Genomic DNA, 17,429 nt, shown 5'->3' with positions numbered 1-17,429 from the left:
TCCCAGTCCCCATCCCTGATCTACTGAATCAGGAACTCTGGGCGTGGGGTGCAGGTGACTTTTAGTAGCTGTGAGGCAAATGCTATTTCTTCCACCTGTGTACCAAATCCTTCATTCGGTCATTGTTTACTTACCACTGCTAAGTACAGACTAGCCACAAGCACTGGGCGAACAGCCCTGCACTCACAGAGCCTGCGTTTTTTATCTTCTCGGCGTGGTGTGAAGGGGCAAGTTACTCAAGATGGAGAAGCATGAATGAAGGACAAAAACTGAGGGGATACAAGAGACAAGCTCTACCGATCCTGAGTAGATCAGATCAGCAAATCCCTAGAATTTCTGGGATGGGCTGGACTTGGAGGCCAGACATTTCTCACCTGACACTCCTTGGCATTTGTGTATTTAATGGAATAACTGCCTTGGGAGCCTCCCTCACCCCTCCACCCTGTCTCAAGAGACAGTAACACTGCACCAGCCTCTCTGTACCTCTCTCTTCCCCTCAGCCCTCCACGGCTTGGTTTCTCAAGGCTGCCATAACCCATTACCTCACACTTGATAAATAACAGATTTATTCTCTCACTGTTCTGGAGGCAAAGGGGTCTGAAATCAAGGTGTTGGCAGTGTGCTCCCTCCGAAGGCTCTCGGGGAGGATCTGTCCTCACCTCTTCCAACTTCTGGTGGCCCCAGGCGTTCCTTGGCTCGTGGAGGTATTGCTCCAGTCTGCTTCTGGGTTCACATGGCCTGCTCCTTTGAGTCTTCTCTCCTCTTATTAGGGCACTTGTCACTGGATTCAGGGCCCACCCTAAAGCAAGATGATCTCATCTCAATATTCTTTATTCCATCTGCAAAGATCTTTTTTCCAAATAGGGTCCATTCATCGGTTCCAGGTGGACGTATGTTTTGGGGGGTGGGGAGGGAACACCACTGAACCCGCGACATTCCCCAAAGGGCTCCAAGTCTAGACTTGGAATATGCAGAATTGGCAAACCTGTCCTGGATAAACAGAACTGTGGCTTGGCCTCAGAGGACAGGCCTTATGAAAACTTCTAGGGGAGAAGTGGATGTTAGTGGTAACGATAAGATCAGCCCAAGATGGCGGCAGGGAGAGTCGTCCACACCCAGACCCTTCCTTATTTTCTATTGACCAAAGCACTTAAATGGTACAAAGTTCTGCAGTACTCTATTCTAGTAAGAACTCTGCCTTGAAAAGGCAGCTTGTGAATTTTATGGAGAAATAAAGTGTCATTTTCTCCAGCTCCATCCCTCAGATTGCTTAGCTGTAAAGACCTTTTAATTAATTCTGTCTCAGAGGAAAATTTGAGTAGAAGTTTTCTTATCTCTCAAGCATCTAGAACCAAGGTGGAGATGCTGATGGGTAAGGGGCAGACTTTAAAAATAATCAACAAGGGGCGCCTGGGTGGCTCAGTAGTTAAGCGTCTGCCTTCGGCTCAGGTCATGATCCCAGGATCCTGGGATCGAGCCCCGCATGGGGCTCCCCGCTCAGCGGGAAGCCTGCTTCTCCCTCTCCCACTCCCCCCTGCTTGTGTTCACTCTCTCGCTGTCAATCTGTCAAATAAATAAAATCTTAAAAAAAATAAAAATAAAAATAATCAACAAAAGCGGGTCCCCTGGCCATCTATCTGAGAAGAGAGAGTCTGAGAAATGGCAAGAGGCAGGGGAAGGAGGAATCTTAAGTATAAACATGTACGAAAAGCTATTTGGACCACAGGTGCTGGAGAATAGAACCAGCAACTGGCTCAAATTCATTCCGAGATGCTTGTCTGGAGTCCCCGCCCATGCCATGTCTGCTGGACAGGACCGCCCTACACCTCGCTCTGAGCACCTATTCTGCCGCGATGCACCTGTTGGGCAACATGAGGAATACGTACAAATATCTAAGAAGATGATTTCCTCTTCTTTAACATGCCTGTCTTTCAAATGCTCCAAAACAGCTTTAGCTGTACATATTTATATCTGGTCAAACTCCTTCCTAGAGTGAGGGAATGGCAGACCTACGGTTCAGGGTGTGGGCGCCTTGGCTGTGAGGGCATAGCCTGGAGGGCCGGGGGGAGAGTGCATTGCAAGTGCAAACTTTCGATGACATCCCAGCATGGCGTCGGGAGGTGGACTCCTGTCGTAATTAGAAAGAAAGGCCTAGACAACAACACAGAATGTTCTCTGAGCATCTTCCGCGGGTCAGGGGGTGGTACACTCCCACGGTTTCAAGAGCCTCATAACTGATTTGAGAGAGTTGCTCTTTCAGTGGCATCACCTGTGTGACCTTGAGCAAGTCGCCTTCCCTTGCTGGGTTTTATTTTCCTCTCTTGTCACAGAGAGAGATTCCTCCTCTAAAACTGGGTTCATTTTCTTCACAAAGGTTCTTCCAAAGTAGAGGCTGACTGTGGTATTGGGTTTACTGTGGGGATGAGAGATTATTGTCACTGTTGGAAGGTAATTATTTACGATCTGAATCATTATCACAAATGCTCATGCTGCCTTCTTGTCTGTGTCCCCCGCTGCAAGCACAGTGTCTGGCACTTAAATTCTCAACAAATATCTGCATGTGACCGACAGACTCATTCTTACAATGATGTGGATCAATCCCTTACCACATTAAAAAATATATATGTGTATATAAATATATGTGTGCATATATATGTGTGTGTGTGTATATATATATATGTAGTTTATAAGATGTATCCACTCTAAATGAATTTTTCTCTTTAATAAAAACCTTACAAGATGATCTTCAGCAACAACCATAACATCAGCTGTCCATGATATTTGCAGGTAAGGGTGGGAAGGGGTCACAGGCCCCCCTGGGTTAGAAGCCACCTGGGTTTATGGGATTCCCTAGAATCTTGGGGTACTGTGGGGGAGAAGGCAAGAGTGAGGGCCCAGCATCTCTGGGTTGACTGAGTTCCAGAAGGAATTAAAATAGTTTGCGAATTCTTCAACATGGTACATGGAAAGATTCTAGCCTCTGTGGTCATGTTACTCTATTTTTTTTGGGGGGGTAACAGTTTTATTGAGATTTCACATACCATACAATTCACACATTTAAAATGTATAATTTGATAGCTTTTAATATATTCACAAAGCTGGGCAGCCATCACCATTTTAGAACATTTTCATCGTCCCTGAAAAGAAACCCAGTGTACCATGAATAGTCACCCTCCTCCCCCAGTCCTAGACAACCACTACTCTGCTTTCTCTTTCTACGGATTTGCCTACTTTGGACATTTCATACAAATGGAATCATACAACATGTGGTCCTTTGTGTTTTGCTTCTTTCACTCAGCATCATGTCCTCAAGATCCATCCATGTTGTAGCGTGTGCTGAATGTATGCCATTGTATGGATAGACCACATTTTGTTTATCCGTTCATCATTTGATGGGCATTTGGGTTCTTTCTTTCTTTCTTTTCTTTCTTTCTTTCTTTTCTTTCTTTCTTTCTTTCTTTCTTTCTTTTCTTTCTTTTTCTTTCTTCCTTCCTTCCTTCCTTCACATTTGGGTTCTTTCCACTTTTTTGCAATTATGAATTTTTTGCTGCTATGAAAATGTATGTATGAAGTTTTGTGTGGACATATATTTTCATTTCTTTTTGGTACATACCTCAGAGTGGAATTACTGGGTCATATGGTAACTCTATATTCAATCATTTAAGGAATCGCCAGACGATTTTCCAAAACAGCTGCACCATTTTACAACCCACTACCAGTGTATTAGGATTCGAATCCCTCCACATCCTCACCAACACTGGTGATTATCTGTCTTTTGGATTATAGCCTTCCTAGTGGGTATGAAATGATGTTACTTATTTTTAATATTTTAAAATATCTTTACATATGTTTTCATGTATTTACATAAAATTTTAAAAACATATTTAAGATACTTTAATGTTTATGAAAGCATTTGAAAGATTTCTTCAAACTGTTTTCTTTAGAGCAAAGCGGGCACTTCCATTTCCCCAAACTGTAGTACGAGTGTGGACATCTGTGTTGGCAGTTACTGGGTTATACCCTTACCTGGGGGTGGTGTGGGGGGCGGGAATTGGTTAGGGAATGTGAAGAAGAGGGAGAAAGTGGTCATGGGGGTGGAGAAGGCAGTGTTCAGATTTACAAATGATGAAGGATAAAGAATGAACAGATCATTATATTTGAACGAAAGGTCCCATTTTAGGATAATCTATGAAATGTTAGTTCTCTAAGAACTCTCTAAGTTCTCTCTCTGCTCTTTTTATTTTCCTCCCATACAAGCCTCCTGTTCCTTAGCTGTTGCCGTCTTCATATTCTCTCTCTCTCTCAAAATCTACTCTCAGGAAGGAACCTGGTAACTCACCCACACTGTGAAATAAATGCCTGATAAGCAATTAGTGTTACTTTTTCTCGAAATATCTGCATTTGAACAGAGTGGGGTGGGGGAAGGCCCCCTATTTGAACAAAACAAAGGAAACTCTAACTGTGAAATCAGAAGAAGGGAAGTTTTTAGAAGCAAGAGTTCCTTCCCAGGGGCGCCTGGGTGGCTCAGTCGTTAAGCATCTGCCTTCGGCTCAGGTCATGATCCCAGGTCCTGGGATCGAGCCCCGCATCGGGCTCCCTGCTCCGCGGGAAGCCTGCTTCTCCCTCTCCCACTCCTCTGCTTGTGTTCCTGCTCTCGCTATCTCTCTCTGTTAAATAAATAAATAAAATCTTTAAAAAAATAATAATAAATAGAGTTTAAAAAAAAAAATAGAGTTCCTTCCCAGCATGTAGGAGATGATAACACATGAACCACTTCCTATGCACAAGACTGGCTTGCCCCATGACATTGGGTGGAGTGGACAAGGTGTGGCCCAAGTCCTAGTTTCTCCTTGACTACCTCTTTCACCCTCACTACACAGCCTGCTTTACCAGCTGCTGAGTGGAAAGTTATAGGACACAGGGACATGGGCATAGCCTGGGAAATGAGGATGTACAACCCAAAACTGGTACTCAGGTAGCCCAGCAAAGAGAGAAAATGTGGGGACTTACCTAGGAATGCCGAACAGTCTTATCTCTGTCGCGACCCAAGGAATACACAACTGTCTTCCTTCAAATAAGAAGGAAGCCAACAACAACAACAAAAAATCAAATTATTTTTTATATAAAAACATATCACTTTTGGGGCACTTGGGTGGCTCAGTCGGTTAAGCGGCTGCCTTCGGCTCAGGTCATGATCCCAGGGTCCTGGGATCGAGCCCCACATTGGGCTCCCTGCTCAGCAGAGAGCCTGCTTCTCCCTTTCCCTCTGCCTGCCGCTCTGCCTACTTGTGCTCTCTCTCTGTCAAATAAATAAATAAATAAAATCTTTAAAAAACAAAACAAAACAAAAAACCGTATCACTTTTGGGGGGGTAGAATAAAGGCCATCAAATGATTCTTCACCTCCATAAGTGGCGAGACCAAATGACATAATTAAATAATATATTTGTCATTCTCACATAAAGTTTATCTTCCTTAAGCACTTAGAACGGAAAAGCATTCCACGTGCCCAGCAGATGCTGGAAGCTTTTCATTATCTGGAATGTCACTACTACAGAAAGTGTTCAAAAGATGTATTCTAGAAAAATTTCTTCCAATTAATTAATATAAAATCCCTGAGACATATCAAAATAAAAAAGGATGCAGAGATACTTTTAATTCTCCATGTATTCTCCTCACTATTTTTTTTTAAAGAAACTCATTAGTAGTTGCTTTCAGAAATTATCCCAAACTGCCAAGCATAAGAATTGTACTGTCTCATGCATTATTGGTTTATGTGCCAATAATATTACAATTTATTTATCATCTGATATCAGAAATAGGGACACAAATACCCTATTTATTTACTTCAGGCTTAATGATACAAAACCAGAATTTGTCAAACTGCACTTATTTAATGATCTGCTTTAGTCAATTACTACACATTTAAAATATTATATAGGTGGTAGAGTCTGGGAATTCATTGTGAGTAAATATATAGTTTTGACACGTGATGTACTCATATATAATTATTCAATTTTATTTTCTAGAATTAATAAAAACATATCATCCCTCCAAACGTGATGGATGGCAGAGATTTTTAAAATTTGGGTATTGCTATAACACATCATTTAATTTATCTTTCAAACTTTATATCACTCAAATCTATATTACTAACCAAAAAGAGAACAAATAATTCTTTTTGAGGCAGTGTTATTAGTTTCTAATTGCTGCTGTGACAAGTTACCACAAACTTAGGGACTTAAAACAACACAAATTTAGGGGCACCTGGGTGGCTGAGTCGGTTAAGTGGCCGACTCTTGATTTCAGCTCAGGTCATGATCTCAGGGTTGTGAGATCCAGCCCCGTGTCAGGCTCTGCACTTGGAGGGGAGTCTGCTTGAAATTATCTCCCTCTCCTTTTGCCCCCCCTCAAATAAATAAATCTTTAAAAAAACCCCCACAGATTTATTATAGTTCCGGAGGTCAGAAATCCAAAAAGGGTCATTATACGGGGCTAAACTCCAGGTGCTGGCAAAACTCAGTTCTTTCTGAAGTCTTTAGAGTAGAATCTGTTTCCTTGCCCTTCCCAGCTTCTAGGGGTTACCTGCATTCCGTGTTATGGGGCCCCTCCTTTATCCTCAAAGTCTTGGCACCTTCAACTCTTTTCTTTCACTCAGCTTCTCTCATCATATGTCCTTCTCTGACTCCAACCCTCCTGCCTTCCTTTTATAAAGACCCTTGTGATAATCCAGGATAATGTCCCCATCTCAAGATCCTTAACTTAATCACACCTGCAAAGTCCTTTCTGCCCTTCAAGATATTCACTGAGAGGGGTGGCTGGGTGGTTCAGTCATTAAGCATCTGCCTTTGGCTCAGGTCATGATCCCAGAGTCCTGGGATCCAGCCCCGCATCGGGCTCCCTGCTCAGTGGGAAGCCTGCTTCTCCCTCTCCCACTCCCCCTGCTTGTGTTCCTGCTCTCGCTATCTCTCTCTGTTAAATAAATAAATAAAATCTTAAAAAAAAAAACCCCAAAAAACAAAAAACATATTCACTGAGATTCTGGGGATTTGGACATGGACATCTTTGTGCAGGTGGAGGGCATTTTGCTATCCACCATGGGCAGTAAAAAGGCTAGAATATCGCCTTATACCATGGTGACTGACAAGCCCAGATCGTTTCTTAGTATTAGTTAAAGGGGGTAACACATTTAACTGAATCCTGCTAGCATGAGCTAATGTTTTCTTAGAGGGAATCAGTATGGCAAACAAGATAAAGAAGCATATTTGGATAGCATCAAATCCATTCCTCACATTCATAATTAATGTATGAAACAAACAAAAGAAAAAGCAAGCAAATATGTAAAAAATCCTGAGCATTGACTGTCCTATATGTATAAAAGTCCTAAATGTATATAAGCCTTCAAATGGGGAGGACCAATGCACTTCATTAACCTTTGTGAGGTTAGAAAGAGTATGAAATCTCACTAGAAGTAAGGGGGAAACTGGAGAATATTTAAATATTATGATATGGATATGGATATTTATAAATTAGATCCTTTGTTATTTGGAGTCAATACCTAGCCACCTAACAAACCACTTGGAAATGTTAAGAAATTAACACCAATAGGGATGAGCAATCAAAAGATATTGCATCTAGTCTTGAAACATCTCCCCAAGATATTTATTACAAAGGGAAAAATAGTAACTTCATAGTGGAGAAACACAACAGATACCACCTTGATCAAGAGATCAAGGTCAATATCACCAAGAATAAGATACGTCAACATCATGTACCCTGGATAATGCACTGAGAAGGGTACAACATCCCTTCCGTAGATTTCTTGTCAAAAATACATAACTATATCACGAGAAAACATCAGACAAACCCAAACTGAGCAAAATGCTACACAATAACTGACCTGAATGCTTAAAAAATGTGAAGTTTGTGAAAAACAAGGAAGATGGAGGAACCGTCACAGACTGGAGGAGATTGAAGACATATGACAACTAACTGCAATGTGGGATCCTGGAAAAGAAAAAAAGGGTGTTCGTGGGAACAAATCAGTGAAAATCAAATTAGGTCAAAAAAAGGTCTGTAAAAAATTATCTCATATAGAAACAATAATTTTATATTGGATATAAAATTATACAAGCTTATATGGAATAATTTGTGTGCCATCAACATAAAATTTAACTCAGCATTTGTAAATGATTTCAATAAATAAAATGTATATCCAAAGGTTTCATCTGTGTGGCTGAAATTTATATTAAAATGTATATAAAATTTATCAGCAAAGAATTGGTGAGACTATGATCTCACTGCTTGCTCTGCCATGTAGGATAGATAACCCCCAAGATACGTGAGCTTGGTAGTAGTGTACTTCATGATATGAAACCAGCGCCTATAGTTGTTATAGACTCAAGTACAATAATTAAAATACTGCAGGAGATACTTAACAAAATCTATGTCCAACCTTTTTGGTAATATTGTTAGTTTTAATTAAAAATTAAGTTTTAGAAATAAAAAAAAGCAAAGCCCACCCAACAGTACAGAAAGGCTTACAACGAAAAGGCAAAGTCTGCGGCTCCTAACTCCAGTCCATTCCCCAGACTTTTCTTTATTGTGTTAAAAAATACATAACATAAAATTTACCATCCTAATCATTTTTAAGTGTACAGTAAAGTAGTGTTAACTATATGCACCTTACTGTGTCACAGATCTTCAGATCTTTTTCATCTTGTAAGACTGAAACACTACACTCATTGAACGACTCTCCTTTTCTCCCCTCCCCAGGCCCTGGTAACCCTCATTCTATTCTGCTTCCTGTTTCTATGGGTCTGATTATGCTAAGCACTTCAAATAAGTGGATTCATACAATATTTGTGTTTTTGTGACTTGCTTATTTCACTTAGCATCATATCCTCAGGTTTCATCCATGTCTTAGCATATGTCAGGACTTGATTCTTCTTAAGGCTGAATAATATTCTGTTGCAAGGATGTACCACATTTTCTTTCTCCATTCATCTGTCATTGGATATTTAGGTTGCTTTCACTTCTTAGCTATCGTGAATAATGCTGTAATGAACATAGGTGTGCAAATACATGGTTTTCAATTCCTTTGGAACTATACCCAGAAGTGGGAATGCTGGATTATGTGGTAATTCTATTTTGAACTCTTTGAAGAACGGCCATACTGTTTTCCATGCATCGCAGACTTTTGTTTAATAACAGTTTTACTGAGATGTAATTTACATACCATACAATTCTAAAGTGTGCACTTCATTGGTTTTTAGCATATTCAGAGTTGTGCGACTATTACCACAATCAATCTGAGAACATTTTCATCAGCCCCAAAAGAAATCCTGTACACGTGAGCAGTCATTCTTCGATTCTCCTATCCTCCCCCCATCCCTGGGCAACCACCAGTCTGCTTTCTGTCGCTATGAATTTGCTTATTCTAGACATTCCATCTAAACAGAATCATACAAGGTGTGGGCCTTTGTAACTGGCTTCTAACGGTAGCCATTTGTAGTCATTTATGTTTTTGGTTTTTTTTGGAAATTAAACCTCCATAATTCTAAATAAAATGATTATATGTCTATTTCATGATGTATTAACTCTAAATTGTATGTATAGACTCCCAGCATGAAAAATGAGAATTTAGCTCATTTATAACACCCCTCTTATCATAGCTCCCTCTTCCTCCTCTTCTCAATTTCAGGTAGTTTTAAAAACTCTTTTAGGGGTGCCTGGGTGGTTCAGTTGCTAAGCATCTGCCTTCGGCTCAGGTCATGATCCCAGGGTCCTGGGATCGAGCCCCACATTGGGCTCCCTGCTCGGCGCGAAGCCTGCTTCTCTCTCTCCCACTCCCCCTGCTTGTGTTCCTTCTCTCGCTATGTCTCTCTCTGTCAAATAAATAAATAAAATCTTTAAAAAAAATAAAATAAAAACTTTTAGTTCTTTAATTGGTTACCTCAACATCTTTAAGTAAATCTGTAATTACTTATTTGTCTTAGTATTTCCTTACTTACAGGATAGGATATTAGGCCTTTGTACTCCTTTCTCTATTTTTTTAAAAAAGATTTTATTTATTTGTTTGAGAGAGAGAGTTTGAGCTGGGGGAGGGGTGGGCAGGGAGGAGCAGACTGCCCCATCTGAGCATGGAGCCCCACGTGGGGCCTCCATCCCAGGACCCTGAGATCATGACCTGAGACCAAACCAAGAGTCGGATGGATGCTTAACCGACTGAGCCACCCGGGCACACCTCCTTTCTTCTTTTTTTTTAAAAACCTGATCTCTCCTCTTTAATCTCCCAAGATCTGATTGCTGTGATTTTACTTTTATGTAGTCCAGCCTGATAACATATACATTCTGTTCTGTAATAGTCTTTTGTGAATGGCCTATTGGTTGATTATATAAATCAAAATCCAGTAAACAATAAACAGCATTGCCCTATTAGAATCATACATGTTCACTGCAGAGACAAATAATAGGATCTGATTCCATCTTCTTGGTAGGTTTTCTGATTCCATTCACTCACTGGTTCCAGGGTTCCACTCCTGTGCCAGGCCAAGGAGAAGGTTCCAAATGTCAGTGTCAAATGGATTTCTTTTTGGGATGCCTGGGTGGCTCAGTGGGTTAAGCATCTGCCTTCGGCTCAGGTCATGATCCCAAGGTCCTGGGATCGAGTCCAGCATTGGGCTCCCTGCTTGGCGGGAAACCTGCTTCTCCCTCTGCCTGCCGCTCCCCCTGCTTGTGCTCTTTCTCTCTGACAAATAAAATGAATAAAATCTTTTAAAAAAATGTTCAAATGGATTTCTTTTCTAATGCTCCCCCAATTGTTCCATTTGAGGAACATTTAGTTTGCAGGACATAACTGTTGTTATCGTTTTAAAAAAAAAATAATTGCATTTATTTTTTTTTCTGCCTGACAGAATAAATATACACCTTTACCTTATTCTGAAATTATCCAACCCTTCAATCATGTTATGGAAAGCACTTTCTTCTAGACTCATTCTTACAGCTTGTTCCCCTTAAGGTTGATTGCTCCACAGGGTTGGGGCACAACCATGATCCTGGGACTTCCTTTTAGTGCTCGGACTTCTGCTGTTGGACCCCAGGACACACCGACTTCCTTCCTTCCTCCCTCCCTCCTTCCTTCGCTCTTTCCCCTGGAACACATCATCAGAAAGGGTGCTTGGCAAACACATTTTCTGTGTGCCTGAAAATACCTTTATTTTGTTCTTATATCTGAATAAGCTTCTCCGTTGGAATTGAATTGCTCTCAGGATTATGAAGACATTGCATCTCGTGTCTTGGCATCAGTTCTGCTGGAGAGTTTGATTCCAGTCTCTGTTTTTCCACTGTAGGCTTTTTTCCCCCCGCTCTGTGGAAACTTTCGGGTTTTTTTTCCTCTGCTCATGAGCATGTATAAAGATGTGGGTCTTTTATCTTTCATTTTCTGGAGTATTTTTAATTGGGAGCCATCTTGAGCTCTGGGAAACTTTCTTTTACTTTGTCTTATGTTATTTCTTCTCCTCCATTTGCTTGGTTCTCCTTTTCTCAAAAACTGTTAGTCAGATGTTGGCCTCTTGATCCTATCTTTTCTATCATGTTTTCCGACTCTTGGCATCATGGGAGATTTCTTTATTTTTCATCATTTGAATTTTTATTTAGCACAATAAGAGCTCTTTCTTGATTTATTGAAAGATGGACTATCTCCTTGAATCTCCCTGAGGGTACAAATTGAAACTGAAATTTCAAAATAAAACCCCCTTCTCGTCTGTAAATCATCTCAGTTCCCTATCAGGGTCCCATTTGCTCATCCAGGGTCTTCTAAGTTGCTGGATTCTTCCTAAATTCAGTGAGCCTTCTTTATTTGTTTTTTTAAAGAAGGAAGGAATATGTAGAGTTTTCTAGGTGGCCGGCCAGCGTTTCCCCTGCAATGGGGCCAGAAAATCAATGTCCTCAGTGGGCCTTTCCTCTGAATGAGAGGCTGGTGGTGGCAGTTCTGGTGTGTGAGTAAGAAGCAGTGGTGGACTGGGGGTGGGGGCTCACCCTGACTCATGAGAGCCAAGTGTGCACATCTCTTCCTGATCCCACCTTCACACTTCAGGTGAGTGGCCTGATATCAGCCAAGGTGGGAGTCTTTACACCGACGAAATTGGCCAATGCTACTAATCAGGGCTGTCCCCCTCCCTCCACCTCCCACCCCCTGCCCTGCAGAAAGCCAATTGTTAAATATTTGCCAACACATCACTGGTAAGGAGGGTTCCTAGATAGGTTTCACTTTAGGAGTATGTGGGTGGGGTTTAATCTGCATTTTCCCAATGACCGATAGTATTATACACTCTTCTATGTATCTAATAGCCATTTGTATATCTTCTTAGGGAAAATATCTATCCCAACCTCTGCCCATTTTTAAATTGGATGTTGGTTGTAAAGATTCTTTATATATTCTGAATACAAGTGCTTAATTAGAAATATGATTTGCAAATATTTCTCCCCAATATGTTGTCTTTTTTTTTTCAAAAATTTATTTATTTATTTGACAGAGAGAGAGAATAAAAGCAGGGGGAGCAGCAGAGGGAGAGGGAGAAGCAGACTCCCCACTGAGCAGGGAGTGGGACTCAGGACTCAATAGACTCAGGACTCAATCCCAGGACCCTGAGATCATGACCTGAGCCGAAGGCAGACACTTAATCGACTGAGCCACCCAGGGCACCTGTTGTTTACCTTTTAATTCTCTTAATGGTGTCTTTTGATATGTGAAAGTTTTAAGTATTGATAAAATTAATTTATCAATTTTTTTATGGATCATGCTTTTGTTGTCATAGCTATTCATAGTTATCCTTTCCCAAGATCACAAAATTTGCAATCATGTTTTCTTATAAAAGTTTTATATAGTTCTTATATTTAAGTCCATGATCCATATTTTAGTTAATTTTAGTGTATGGTGTGAAGTAAAAGTCAAAGTTTATTTTTTCCATGTGGATATCCAATTGTCCCAATACCATATGTTGAAAAGATTCTTTCCCCCACTGAACTGCCTTGCAACCTTTGTCCAAAAGTGGTTGCTCATCAGTATAAGGGGTTATTTCTGGACTTTCTCTTTGGTCCCATTGATTTATATTTCTATTCTTAATACTAATGCCACACTCCCTTGATTATTGTAGCCTTACAATAAGTTTCAAAATCTGGTAGTGCAAGTCCTCCAACTTTGTCCTTCATTTCTAAGATTATTCTGACTATCCTAGGCCTTCTGTATTTACATATAAATTTTAGGGTCAGCTAAAACAGAGAGGGGAGAGGGGTGAGGAAGGGAACTAATTGGCATGCATATCATTAGTAATACTAATTAGTAATACTAATAACGTATTTTTTACATTATCAGATTATCTTCAGGCCGTATGTTTTCTTTTCTTTTTTTTTTTAAAGATTTTATTTATTTGACAGAGAGAGACACAGCGAGAGAGGGAACACAAGCAGGGGGAGTGGGAGAGGGAGAAGCAGGCTTCCCGCCGAGCAGGGAGCCCGATGCGGGGCTCCATCCCAGGACCCTGGGACCATGACCTGAGCCGAAGGCAGATGCTTAACGACTGAGCCACCCAGGCGCCCCAGACTGTATGTTTTCTGTATCCTTTTCTGTTTTGTGTTTCAAATGATATAATATTGATTATTCATATTAAATTCCACAGCTGGTTTCTGGCCCAAGATGGTAACATAGGAAGACCCTGAACTCATCTCCTCCACTGACATACCAAATCTACCTCTATTTATATAGCGATTCTTCCTGAAGGAGAACTGAGGGCATATTAAATTCTGCAAATATCTATCAAAACCTACTATACTCAACATGTTTCTCTAATATTTGCTCAGACTATACTGTATAAATTTATTTTTTGAAAAAGGAAAACAGAGGGTGAATGGTATGAGCCTAACTACCATACAAAGCTGTCACAATTGTGGGATGAATCAGCTCCCCTAAGGTGCAGATCTCTGTACCAGGCAGGGAGAAAATGGTATATGCACAGAAGTAAGCAAGTTTAGCAGAAGTAAGGTTATAAATGAGTAATGTGATAGGAAGTGTTATTTTGTTACAAGGTTCATGATACACGTTTCTTTCTGCTGATTACAGAAGTCACAAAATTATATGTGTGATTACATATTCAACAAAATTATATATGAAACACATTTACAAAAACCGGTTCTTTATAAAAACGATGTCTTTCCAAAAGACCAGTGTATTTCAGTGAATGACTGAAGCTTTTCTTTGTGATGACAAGCTATCCAGGACAGCTCAATATGACAACATGAAACAGTTTCGGTTCTCACATTCTGCTACATGTGGTCCGTGGGCTTTGTGGACAGGAAGAGAGGAGACAAGGCCTTCGTGAACTGGATTCTTCAGTATCCTTCAGGCCTTTAAATAATTTCCTTTAACTCTTCTATATGTGAGAAACTGCTGGGAAAGTCGGAATTTTCTACCTTTAGAGCAAGGTTTTGTTTTCTTTGTTTTTCTCTGTTTCTGTTTTGAAGGAGTAAGTTAATGATTGCAAACTTGGTGATTTAAAAGAATAGAAATGGGGCGCCTGGGTGGCTCGGTCGGTTAAGCGACTGCCTTCGGCTCAGGTCACGATCCTGGAGTCACGGGATCGAGTCCCACATCGGGCTCCCTGCTCAGTGGGGAGTCTGCTTCTCCCTCTGACCCTCCTCCCTCTCATGCTCTCTGTCTCTCATTCTCTCTCGCAAATAAATAAATAAAATCTTAAAAAAAAAAAAATAGAAATGTAATCTCCCGCAGGTCTGGAGACCAGAAGTCCGCAGTCACAGTGTCAGTGGATTCCTCCCTCCTGGAGGCTCACAGGGAGGATCCTCCCTTTTCTCTTCTAGCTCTGGTGGCTGCCAGCATTCCTTGGCTCGGGAGCACAGCACTCCAATCCCTGCCTCTGTCTTCACAGAGACTCCTCTTTTTCTGTAGGTTCTCAATCTCCCTTTGCCTCCCTTTTATAAGGATACATGTGATTGCTCTGAGGACTTCTCCTGGTAAACCAGGTCCACATTAACTTAATCACATCTGCCAAGACCTTGTTTCCATACAGTTAGCATTTACAAACTCCAGGGATTAGGACCTACCTTTGGGGAAGCCATTACTCTACCCATCACACCTACATATCCATTTTTTTTTTTTTACTATTGCTGGTCAGCCTCTCATTTCCCCACTTCCTTGGGGTAAAGTCATTGGTAGAACACACAGCAGCTTAGATGTCACCTCAGTGAAGGTGACAGGGGTTGCCACATTTGGTATGATGGATATGGTCTCAGACTCTGTCAGTGGCAAGGAAACGTCACTCTAGGTGCAAGATTGTGTGGACTTGAGCTGAACTGGTGAGGACTGGGGGCTGGCAGTTCTCTGAAGTTGGAGAAGCGACTGAAATTTCCAGACCTCAAAATATTTATACTGTAAGTACATCAGAGAGTTGTTCCTCAGAAAATGTATTTGCACATTTGTGTGTGTGCATAGGTGTGTGCCTATTATACTCAGGCCGACTCCATAATTTGCAGGGCTTGGTGCAAAATAAAAAGACAGTGTCCCTTGTTCAAAAAGCAGGACTAAAGTGCTATTGAAGGTACTGAGCCATACAGCCTTTTCCTTTTTCCACAGGGTCTCTCTTGACTCATCATACTGTTCATTTGCTATTTAATGTGATTTTAAGTAAAGAAGAAGGTAATTATTTTTTTCTGAATTTTACTGTTCATCTTTATATTATGTGAGGTCAGCAAATATAAGCACATTTAACTCATACGCCTAGTCATCAAAATCACAAAACTTGTATTTCATAGCTCATAAATGTATATCTGTTATGTTCTCACCAGAGCAGTGGAAACACTGCGTGACACTAACTCGACTGTTTTCGCTTTACCTCTTGACATGCACGTTCTGCCAACACTCTCAGCTTTTGCTTCCTGATGAGGAAGGAGGTCTGGAAGGATGAGGAACTGTGCGTAGCTCTATCTTCAGTGTAAGTCACTGGCTAACTCAGGGAATTAGCACATGTCTGAGAAAGGATGTGGTAGGGTTCCTTGGTTGTGTTTCTTAGAACACCATCGCCTTCCTTCTGCTTGGAGTGGGAAGTGTGGCCTCTTGGGGCTCTCAGCAGCCCTGCTTACTTAGTTCACAGACATAACTCCTTACCTTGTGCTCACTGTGGGTCTCACTGGACTCCCACACATCGAGGGTCGGCCGCAATTCTGGGCTCTTGGGGCATCAGGAATTCTCTAGGCCAAGAGGCAGCAAGGCATGGCGGCAGATGGTGCGTATGGGTGTATCTCTACTGTGCGTGCACGTGCTCCTGCATCCCAACGAACTTCACTCAGAAAACACAAGTGCAAAGACAAAATTATTCAGAATTTCAAGATGGTGACAGCAGAGCATTAAATGAAGCACAGGGGTCCTTCTAAGCTCAGGGCCCTCAGTGACCGCTCAGGGCCCTCGGTGACTGCCCAGGTCGTGCGTCCGTCAAGCCAGCTCTGGTTTTATTTGCTCTCATGAAGTATTAACTAATGTTTAAGGCCGATGGTTCAGTTGAAGTTCTTTCATACTCTCCTGGTCCCTACCTCTACTAACCTCACTGTGAGTGACACACTGAAAATCCTTCAAGCCCTGGAGTCAGACACACCTGATTTGGCATCTGTTTTTTTTTTTTTTAAAGATTTTATTTATTTATTTGAGAGAGAGAGAATGAGAGACAGAGAGCATGAGAGGGAGGAGGGTCAGAGGGAGAAGCAGACTCCCTGCCGAGCAGGGAGCCCGATGTGGGACTCGATCCCGGGACTCCAAGATCATGACCTGAGCCGAAGGCAGTCGCTTAACCAACTGAGCCACCCAGGTGCCCTCAGTTTTTTTTTTTAAGATTTATTATTTGAGAGAGAGCGAGAGAGAGCACGGGGGGTGGGGTGGGGGAGCCAGCAGAGGGAGAGAGAGAATCCTGAAGCAGATTCCCTCCCCACTGAGTGTGGAGCTCAACCAAGGCTCGATCCCAGGACCCTGAGATCATGACCTGAGCCGAAATCAAGAGTCGGACACTTAACCCCCTGAGCCACCCAGGTGCCCCAGCATCTCAATTTTGGTGCTTATTTTGTGTGTAGGTGGGCGGCCACAAATGAGAAGATGCAGATAATGACACTTAAGTCATGGTGGTGTTGTGGGGATGAAAGGCATAATACATAAAGGGTCTAGTCCTAGGAGTCCCACAGAGCAAGGGAGGGTTAAAAAATGGGAGAAGTTTCTGTTACAAAGAGAGAGAATGGTTTGCATAAACATGCCTATGATCTGCTCCCTCAGTGTTTAAGAGATGGGACAAGCAGACCACAAACCTAGGTCTGGTTCCAGCTTCCCCAAGCAACAGCCTCATGAACTTGGTAAGTCATGTCACTCTTCACGTATGA

The 17,429-nt window shown here is 41.6% G+C and overlaps 1 protein-coding gene across 2 annotated transcripts in view; it reads right to left on the bottom strand.

Moving 5' to 3' along the window:
* Positions 1–7,477: 7,477 nt before the first annotated feature.
* Positions 7,478–17,429, bottom strand: part of DOCK9 (dedicator of cytokinesis 9) — a 326,271-nt gene continuing 316,319 nt past the window's right edge. Inside the window, exons 55-56 of one of the 2 annotated variants that reach the window (XR_010409934.1) lie at positions 16,177–16,348; positions 7,478–8,006 (exon numbers count right to left, since the gene is read on the bottom strand). Coding sequence is in view for 1 of the 2 variants with exons in the window: in XM_045869641.3 (XP_045725597.1) it covers positions 7,908–8,006 (99 nt within the window). In the remaining variant the exon portion in view is untranslated. The remainder of the gene's footprint in view (positions 8,007–16,176; positions 16,349–17,429) is intronic. The other variant, XM_045869641.3, reaches the window with a different exon arrangement.

This window comes from Mirounga angustirostris, unplaced genomic scaffold, assembly GCF_029215605.1.
Source record: "Mirounga angustirostris isolate CCGP_5_RB_7025 unplaced genomic scaffold, mMirAng1.0.hap1 SCAF_3, whole genome shotgun sequence".
Lineage (NCBI taxonomy): Eukaryota > Metazoa > Chordata > Mammalia > Carnivora > Phocidae > Mirounga > Mirounga angustirostris.
This window is presented reverse-complemented; position numbering and strand designations above follow the sequence as displayed.